Raw genomic sequence first — 9,843 nt, forward strand, 5'->3', positions numbered from 1 at the left:
AAAAAAGTATTTCAGTCTGACTTTGTGAATCAAATTCTTCATCTCTAAGCATTCTTCATTTTATGTGTCTGTGCTATCCTCTCTTATTCAGGTGCCAAATCTGGTTGAACTTGTTAGTATGTAAGCTTTTCAATGCCTTTAATAATACTTGTTACCTTGCTGTCCGTAATTTGTTTTGGTCTGCTCTGTTTTTTGAGATGTGGGAGGCTGCTGTTGCTGAATGTGCTGGATGCTGGCATGCCAGACAGCGTTGCAGTGATATTCTGTTTTATCTGCTGTACTTTTTAACAATTGCTAATATTTCCTTGAATCTTTTGAAACTGTCCCTCAGAAATTGAGCTGATATTTTCCTAGAGTAGTGCATAAGGATCTCTTACTTAAAAATAATATCAATTTAGAACCTATGAGAGTTTATACTTAATTAAAACAGTCTTTCACTATGTGTGTTATTTGCATTTCATGTTATTTAATATACATATTTAAGCTATTTAAGATACACTTTACATTCACAAGTTAACATATATAAATGTAAATTCTCTGCACTCCCCCTTCCTCTGTAATTCAGTGATAAAATATGGATTCCCGTGTTCATGAACAAAAGTAAAACCAGGGATACAGTAGAAATTCAGGCATGTAAATCAAAGTTTGCATTCACATGCTTTAAGTAATATGATAGTAGAAGGCATTAATTCTAGTGGAGAGACTAAAGAGAAGAACTAGATCCTGCACCAGCACGTACTGTGTGACCTGAAGAAGGAAGACCTCTCCCTGCACATTGTTTCACTCTTCTCATTCTAGAAAGCAATTTATGTGTTTATATAGCATTTTAGTCTTCTAGAAGGTAAATCTACTGAGTATGCTTTAGGCACTGTTAATACTCAGATATAATCAGATCCCGTTGTCTTATTAGATTTTTTCCATTGATTTAAATTTAGAGAAATATGCCACTCCCATCTCAATCCTTTTTTGAGAAAGGATGAATGATTCATGAAGTAGCTAAAATATTTTTTACTGTGTTGTAATAAAACCTATTCTATGTGCAGGTTACCAGCCAACAAGTGCAAACTATAAGATTCAGATGGCTGAATTAGGAGGATTAGCGGAAACTCTTGTTTTATCTCTAGCATTAGTTGAAGATCAACTTACTGAGAAGTTGTGGGTTCTTAAAGCTCTTGAGCACCTCTCCAGCTCTGGTTAGTACAGATTGTTCTTTCAACAGTCTTACTATCTTTGATCATTTGTTCTCTAGAACAATGACTGACCTACTTAGAATTAATTATTCACATTTTCATAATTTCAGGAGTAAATTGCGGGCATATGATAAAGGCTCAAGCAGCCAGAAGACTCTGTTTGTATCTAAATGGCACTGATCCCTCAGGACAGCTGGTGTTCCGCTCATCAGAAATCCTATGGAATCTACTAGAAAATACCTCAAAAGAAGAAGTTGTTAATCAACTCAGTAGCTTGGAATGTATACAGTAAGTACGGTGAAGCATTTTATGAATTATTGTTGTAATTTTGGAGAAACCTAAAGCACTGTTATTGTGTTGCATAATTATAAGTGGTGATGGGGTGATGGAATAGGTTGTCCTGAGAAAGTGTGGGTGCCCCATCTCTGAAGGCATTCAAGGCCAAGTTGAATGGGTTCCTAGGCAGCCTGATCTAGTGGCTGGCAACCCTGCCCATGGCAGGAGATTGGAACTAGATGATCTTTAAGATCCTCTCCAGCCTCAGCCATTCCATGATTCTGTGGTAAAATTAGTAAGAAAGTCTATATTATGGCATCTGAGGCTTTGTTTTAAATCTTCTGCTGAGGTAGGTAACAAGTTCTCTCTTAGCGAGTTACACTGTTTTTGTTATTTGGGATTGTATCATCTCTTCTCAATAACCATTCAGCAACATCCACAATTGTGTAAGCATTATGTCTTTCAATTAAGTAAGTCATTATAGCACATACAATAAAAGATGGAATTTGAAATACGAATTATATGCAAGGTGCATATATGCTTAAATTGTGTTTCTAGTGGTCCACGTAAGAATCCATTTCATATTTTGTTGTTGTTAAACAATAGGACTTTGAAAAGTATGATGCTGAATGAGGATCATTATACCAAGGGCTGTCTAAAATTAGAATATGGAGAGAGTAAAATGCTTTTCACTTTATTTTAAGTGCATTGAAGGAAGTATTTATGGACCGGCTCATAAATGGGTTCCGCCATTATGATCGTCAGCTGAGGAACGACCTCCTGGTGATTGCCACGTTAGTAGCTGAAAACTCTGCAGCATCTATGATTGTAAGTATTCATAATTATATTTTTAAGGCTAATAACTTTTCCTTTTCTATTGTGTACTTAATAGTTTTCACTGTTAAGCTTCTGTTTGTTAAAATCTGTCTTCAGTGTTTAGCTCTTAGGTCTGCTAAGACAGAAATCTTTTTTCTTTCTGCTGTTCCTTCTATCTCAAAGAGATTACAAATCTATATGTCGTTAGTCTGGTATGCTGGCATCAACTTTATTTGATACTTAGGGAGCTAGCTAATACTTTTAATGTGCAAAAGTTAGCTCCTGTACATGTTCTCAGATGTGCCATTCTGTAGCAGTGAGTTTTGCACTGTTTTATTTGTTGTCTGAAGATGCAAAAGTATCAGCCTTTGTACTTTGTATTCGGATAGCCCAAATTCAACCAAAGTACCTTTGCCTCATAAGAAAAGTCCTCCAAAAATGACCTCAGGAGATTTAAATAAGATGCTGAAAAGCAAATTGATTAGATCCAGTTAATGAGGCAGATAAATTCCCTCTAAAACCAGATCACCTGAATGTAGCCCTAAATGCATTATCATGACTTGTCTAAAAGTAGATGCGTCATTCTTTTGCTCCAGAATGTTTTCATGCTGGAGTTTTCATGAGGAATCTGATAGAAGGGAACTTTTTATGGCTGTTGATATTCTTTTATTCTCTTGATTAACGGTTGAGATTTAGAACTGTGGCATACAAGCAGAATGACTAAGTAATCAAATTACTGTCTGTGTTGATCAACTGGCTGTTCGGGAATGGATTATTTTCAGGGAATTCATATCTAAACGTCCACAGAATTTTCCTATTAGACTATATTACCAAATAGATTTTATAGTCTGTTGTGAAGATTACAGATTCTTCATTCAGTTTTTCCATTTTATCACTCACATTAAGGAATGTCTGTCATACTATTGCAGGAAGATATTTGATGTCTAAAGCATTCAAACTGATATGCGGCTGCAGAAACAAGACAGTTTTTTTCCTACAAGAAACAATAACAAGGACATGGCATTTTAAGTCCTTGTACTAAAAATAAACAGTGTGAGCTCTGCTCACGCTGTGTGCTGGTGGAAGCCCCTGTGATGAGTTTGCCTGAGTGCTGAGGCCAAGTTAATGTGTTTTTTGTTCAAGAGCAGTGTCCTACTAACTGCACTTACGTGGCTTCCAATCATTTCAGAAACAGGTCTTTTGTCTCTAGTGTGTTCTGTGGACAACCCCTGTTGGACATGATTATCCTTCTGGTTGTCTAGTAGTGCTATCATATTTGTAAATGCAGGTTGCTCATACATGCAGTTCTCGTAAGCTTACTTGTAAAGCACTGAAGCTGAAATTGTATGTTGTGGTGACCTTGATGTACAAAGTTCTGTGTGTACAAATGCATTTAAAAAAAAAACAAAAAACTCAACTCTCACAGTATTGAGAATGCTGTTCTCTTGTGTGGTAGATTACAATAGTGAGTACATATGTTTGGGACTTCCCTATACAAGTTCAGATTTGCTGGGTGAGACATGGGTTTGAAGAATTGTGTGCTTAGCCTTATAGTTAATAAGTATTGTACAATGTCCAAACTGAACTCTTTGATAAAATTCTGTATTTTGCTATAGAATACATTAAATTCTATGTTCTGAAGAAAAAAAGAAAACAAAATTAAATAATCAGTTTTAATTTTACAGCAATTTATTTCAATTAACGTATTTATTTTGAATGCCTGCTAGGAAAGTGGATTTACAGTGCTGTTAATAGTACTTGCAACGTTTACAGAAGGTAAGAAATTTCATACTACATGATTACACTATTTTTTCTTTTAATTGAAACATTGTCATAATGTATCTATTAACGTATCGATTTCCTTCGCAGCTAAAATTCCCAATCCTTTGTTAAAAGGTCTTAAGCTTACCTACTCTTATGAAGACTTTGAGATGAAGAAGTTGTTGTTTAACATTATAGGGATCTTTTCTAAAGACCCGCATGCTCTACAGGTAAGTTCTAAGATAACAGAAGATACAGTAAGCCAAAAAAGAAAATAAGTCAAAAAATTCACAATTCCTATTTATCTGTTCGTCTAACATAGTCCAGTTAACTGAAACTAACTGTTCTCTAAATTGAGAATTCAAAACTATACACCATATGTAACTCCAAGCCAAGTTTGCTGTTTGAAAGCAGAGTGTGGTTTGTTTTAGAGAAGCTGCAGACCTAGACCATGCTAGAAAAATGAGCTGACAAGTGGCTGCAAAGCATTATTAAGATACAATTGAAGAGCATAATAAAGTTTTACAAACCACAGACTTTGAGAATGCTACGGAGTATAAACACAGCTTGTCTGTACTTGTACTGTTCCTGACATCCTTTCCCAAAAAAATAATTTTCTTAGTGTAGGAAAGATAAAGCAATCTATAAAGATTTTTCTTATTTGCATGTGAAACCTGTAAGCTGTCTCTTTCTTTTTTGAATCTGCAGCTTCTCAGTGAAAATGATGTGATGCCAGCTTTGTTGGATTATGTAAAACCACATAAAAAGCCTGGATTTCATGACTGGTCTGCTGCCCAATATGAGGAATTACAGCTTCATGCAATTGCTATTTTAGCTTCAGTGGCTCCCTTGTTAGTTGATAAATATTTGTCTTGCCAAGCGAATACTCTTCTTCTTGTGTTTCTAGAATGGTGTATAGGTCAAGGTCAGTAGACGTTCATGGCTTTCGTACCACAGTAACCTCAGCACACAACTCACCTGGCCTTAATTTCTTTGGCAGAAAGGAAAAATGGAAAACTTATGAAGTTGAAATGACTCTTTTTTACATATGTCATATTTCAAGTTTTGGAAACCCCTTACTAACCTAATGAAGTAAAAATTAAAAAAAAAAATTCTGTAATAATCTTCAATGTTAATCAAAATCAAACTTTTCTTATGCATATAGTATAGTCCTTCACAAAATGGCTTCTTAATAGGCTATTTCAATCAAGAAGCTTTTTTAACAGTAAGATATTTGTTTGCTTGTTTTAGCTTACTTGCAATGGCAAGGCCTTCTTTTTATTTATGGAAAATTCTGGGAACGTTATTATTATGAACGTACATTGTCTGCCAGTGAAAATACTCCTTATGTTTGCTCCACAGATCCTTTCTTTGGTCAAGGTAACAGTTTCCATGGAACAGGTGGTCGTGGCAGCAAACTTGCACAAATGCGCTACAGTGTGAGAGTGCTGAAATCTGTTGTATCCCTTTATGACGATGCTGTGAACCTTAATTTGTGTGACCAGGGAGCAATTAGCCAGCTACTGGGTAAAGCAAGATTTTTATTGCTTACTGTATATTATTGCTTATTGTATATTTATTTAGACACTGAGAATTTTCATGCCTTTTCTTACAATGTGTTTTACTGTGTTACTACTTAGTAACACCCTTAGGTGTGTACACCCTAAATACAAAAAGTAATTTGATTTTTAATCAAGTGAAAGCTGACCCTATTATTTCTCTGTCATTATACCGTGTTTGTTGCACATTATTTGCACTGTCTGTAGGAAATCCTGTTGTGAGTCTGGTTCTATAATGTGACTTTCTACAACTCCTCTTAAGAATAAAGAAAAATCAAAACCATTGTATTTTCATGTTAATAACTTTATAAAGATTAAAATCGGTATAAGACTTCATAACCACTACTTCTGCTATTTAGATTTTTTTTTTTCCAGTAACACATTCCTACAATCATATGTAATTTTCAAGTTCTGATACTATTTTAAATTCTTACCTTACAATAATCAGTTTTCCAGCTCTGAAAGAACTGCACGGAAAGGAACAAATAGGTAAGATTGTTTGGAATTCAGAGTATGGTCTAATAGAAAGCCTAGAAACAATAGATTTTAAATTCTCTGAAAATTAAACTCCTCTGAAAACAAAATAAAAATAAAAATTCAGATTTTAATGAAAGCAAAATTAGCAATATAAGTCATGTATCAGATAGGTTTCTGACTTCCATATAGAACATTCACATGTATAAAACGTTTTCATTTGTAGATATCCTGAAGTATGCAGCAAACAAATTGGAACAAAAAGATGATGCCATTCTGCTGGAAATCCAGGCAAACATATTATTTATTTTGTCTGCTCTCTGTGAAAATGATGTCCACAGAAAGGTTTGTATCCTTCTACCTCATCATGAACAGAAAATATTTTGTTTGTTTGTTTCTTAAATTCAATAGGAGATGCCAGTTGTAATTCATTGCTAGGAGGTCAGAGCTAATAACTGCTATGTGTGACTGTTAAAAATAAAATCACTCAGAAATCCATTAGCAAGTGTCTGACTTATTTAGTTGCTAATTTACATGTTTTTAATAGAAGTGTGAAAATGTGTTGAAGAATGGGATTATCAGTTAAGAAGTACTGAATAGTTCTTTTTTTCTTATGTTTTTTTATGAGAAATATATCCCACTTTAAGTAGGGGGCCAAATTTATTACAATATATACAGTTTAAATTTAAAATTTTCTTTGGACTTTCTGATGTGTAGCTACATAGTAAATATTATTTCAGAAAAATATTGCTTAGTTATTTTTTAACAGGAACTCTTCAGCTACGAAGGAGTGGATTTACTTATCTCAGTCATTCAGATGGATCCAAAGAAGCTGCACAGTGGACTGGGCCACAATCGTCTCCTTTTCAGTGCTCTGGACTGCTTGTGGTTAGTAAAGAAGTATTTTAGCAGTGGTCAGCTATAAAAATAGCAGCTCATGGATTTTTCATCTGCAATATTATGGCCTTCCTCTGCACATATGGGTCCTTCTTCCATTTAAAACACATAAAATTAGTGTTGACTAATTAAAAAAGAATACAAAAATAACAGAGATATTTTGCATAAATTACCTAGGCAGGGACACAGTGGGACAGTCTAATTCCCCATCCCTACACAGCAGTACTCCCTGTACAGGATGGCCTCATAGAATCATAGAATGGCCTGGGTTGAAAAGGACCTTAAAGCTCATCTAGTTTCAACCCCCCTGCCATCGGTAGGGTTGCCAACCACTAGACCAGGAGCCACATCCAGGCTGGCCTTGAATGCCTTCACAGACCTCCTGACACTTCAATGCAGAGCTACATGAAACTTTCTAGAAAAAAGTTTCTGGTTGGAGTCTCTAAATTACTTCAAAAGAGTAAACACAAGTTGATCATAGACCATTGTTAGCAAAAAATTGTGCAGGAATTAGAAGTGTTTGTGAACTGCCTATACTGCCTATATTGGACTAGAAACTTTTCAAAAATTGCTATCACAGATACAAGAGGATAAACAAAAGTTGATTTGTTTGAAGTCAGAGTTTGATAAATGTGCAGAAAGCTAGATAGGATCATTGTCTGGTAGAACAGGCAGCTAGTTCAGTGATGTATGCAAACCCTTCAGTCTCTGCATTAATCTAGAAATTATTGAAGACAGCAATAGCATTATGAGTGCTTTTATGAATGGTATAAGCTCATTATCTCACTCACTTGATTTTACTGCAGGAACATTTACATAGCTTTGCAGTGAGCCAGATCAATAATATCATGCATCATCTTTTACTGAGTTTTAGTTCAAATCTCTATTCTAATCTAGTCTGTAGTGAACCTGCCAGATTTCTTGGCTGCTATGAGGAAGGTGTACCACCTACAGGAAAAGAAATTGTGGTAAAATAGGTTCTATTTAATTACACAGTATAAATGAAAATACACAAGGGCAAGTATATGAAAATCATTTCTTCTACTCTCTGAAGGTATTAAGCTTATTGAATACTAAATATTTTTATGTAATTCAGTAAAATAAATGAAATATTTGTAGAATGCTCTAAAACATAAAAATGTTCCTACATATTGAAATTATTTCTGTTGAAGGTCCTGTGTCATTGGATGCTACATTGCAGAGGATTATTTTCTAGAACAACAGGGCATTCTTCTTCTCCTGGATTTGCTGGCAGTAGGTATTTTTATTATTTTTATTACAAAATAAAAGAGTAGCAAAACAACATGGAAAATTGTATTTTTAATGGTATCTCCTAAGACTTTTGTAGTACTGACAAGAAGGCCAGTCTGTGTAATTCCCTGAGATAGGAAGGTAATCTGCACACCAGAATAGCTGTTCAGAAATGACTGGAAAGACATTCCATGTATCTTTTTTGTTAAATAAGCAGTTGGCAGAGAGTCTTAAATTTACCGAGATATTTTTTTGCAAGCAAACTCAAGCTATGCTTTGTTTTGAATGACATATCTGCTTAGATTCTTCATATTGAAGTTAGTAACAGAAGAGATGGTATACTCTTCAAGGCTTTAAAAGTTTTGACGTTTAAAGTTATTTTGTACATGCAGCATGACAGCTACAAATAGTGTAATAGCTACTGTTATGGATCTGTGGCTTGCGTCTGGCACTAGCATTTTACTTTAAGCATTTCACAAAGCTGAAGGCCCTTTCCTGCTGCTAAAAGGTCTGGCCACAGAAGAAAACAGATCTTCTGTGGTACTGCTCAGTCTCTGCCTTCTGAGTCTGTTTCTTATGAATATAAATCTTGCTAGTAGCACATCATCAAAAACATTAATTCATCTGCATGTGAGCCTGGAGGCACCTATTACATAATTTGACACAAAGGCATCTCACATGATTCTACACAAATTCCCCTTCACATTCCTTGATTTATGGAACATGGCAAGAACCCTGAGAGATTGAAAGTTTAGACACCTTTTTTTGGGGGGACAAATATCTGTGATTAAAAGCTTCTAGTTACTCAATTAGATATTACAGAATTCTTCTTTTTGTTTTTTTACATCTGAATGTAGATTAATTCTGTGCTATGACAAATTGAAACTTTTTTTCCCTTTTCTCTTCACCAAGTTAAAACAAAAAAACTTGTGCAATGTAATTCTCGGGATCCTCAGTGAGTTTTGTGACAATCCCAAAACCATTATTCACATCAGTGCCTGGCGGGGGGAGAAAGATCAAACAGCAGCTAAACTGCTAATACAGCTATGGAGACAGGAGGAAATGGACTTGGGAGTCCAACGTGATCGATATGGAAGGATTGCTGGTAAGTTTGGTGATACATGTGAAACTGTTAGTCAGTGAAGCTGCTCACATAATAAATAAATAAATAAAATATATTTGCTTTTGATGCCAGAATCATAATGAGAGTAAACTGTAATATTTGTAGGTTTATGCTGCAGTTCTCAGCAAAGTCAGTACTTCATTTATGTTTTATTGGAGTCTGGCCGCTAGATGGCATTTCCTACATTAGCTGGGAAAAATGAACCATTACAAGTACCTTAAGCTGGTTTTCTAATGCTGGAAAATTACTTAATTTCTTCCAAAAATGACATTCAGTTTCTTCATATATTGTAAAAATAGAAGAGGAGAGTGCCATGATACTACGAATCTCTAGTCATGCTAATTAGTATTTCCTGGACCAAACTTCTGGGCAGATTGTTGAAATGGTTTATGTGTTGTCCGCAGTCTAAGACAGAACCACCTTCTTTTGGAGGAGGCACCACAGAAAAGATAATGTCAGTAGCTGCAAGCCAAAGATGTGTGCGGCTTCTTCTTCT

General features: G+C 35.1%; 1 protein-coding gene across 1 annotated transcript; it reads left to right on the forward strand.

Annotated features, from left to right (window-relative positions):
- Positions 1-20: 20 nt before the first annotated feature.
- CFAP69 (cilia and flagella associated protein 69) lies at positions 21-9,367 on the forward strand. Its single transcript, XM_010712696.3, has 11 exons — positions 21-1,193; positions 1,301-1,478; positions 2,171-2,294; positions 4,010-4,058; positions 4,152-4,273; positions 4,752-4,968; positions 5,406-5,570; positions 6,303-6,421; positions 6,846-6,964; positions 8,146-8,227; positions 9,137-9,367. Exons 1-11 carry the CDS (start codon positions 1,079-1,081, stop codon positions 9,365-9,367), a joined length of 1,521 nt encoding a protein of 506 aa, XP_010710998.1. The 5' UTR covers positions 21-1,078.
- The last annotated feature ends 476 nt before the right edge of the window (positions 9,368-9,843 follow it).

The sequence above is a fragment of the Meleagris gallopavo genome, chromosome 6 (assembly GCF_000146605.3).
Source record: "Meleagris gallopavo isolate NT-WF06-2002-E0010 breed Aviagen turkey brand Nicholas breeding stock chromosome 6, Turkey_5.1, whole genome shotgun sequence".
Classification (NCBI taxonomy): domain Eukaryota; kingdom Metazoa; phylum Chordata; class Aves; order Galliformes; family Phasianidae; genus Meleagris; species Meleagris gallopavo.

Bases quoted from the DNA above. Each gene is read 5' to 3' on its own strand.
- CFAP69 (XM_010712696.3), top strand. From the start codon at position 1,079: ATGGCTGAATTAGGAGGATTAGCGGAAACTCTTGTTTTATCTCTAGCA. The intron at 4,059-4,151 runs GTAAGAAATTTC...TTTCCTTCGCAG, and splicing joins ACTTGCAACGTTTACAGAAG to CTAAAATTCCCAATCCTTTG. The intron at 6,965-8,145 runs GTTAGTAAAGAA...TTTCTGTTGAAG, and splicing joins AGTGCTCTGGACTGCTTGTG to GTCCTGTGTCATTGGATGCT.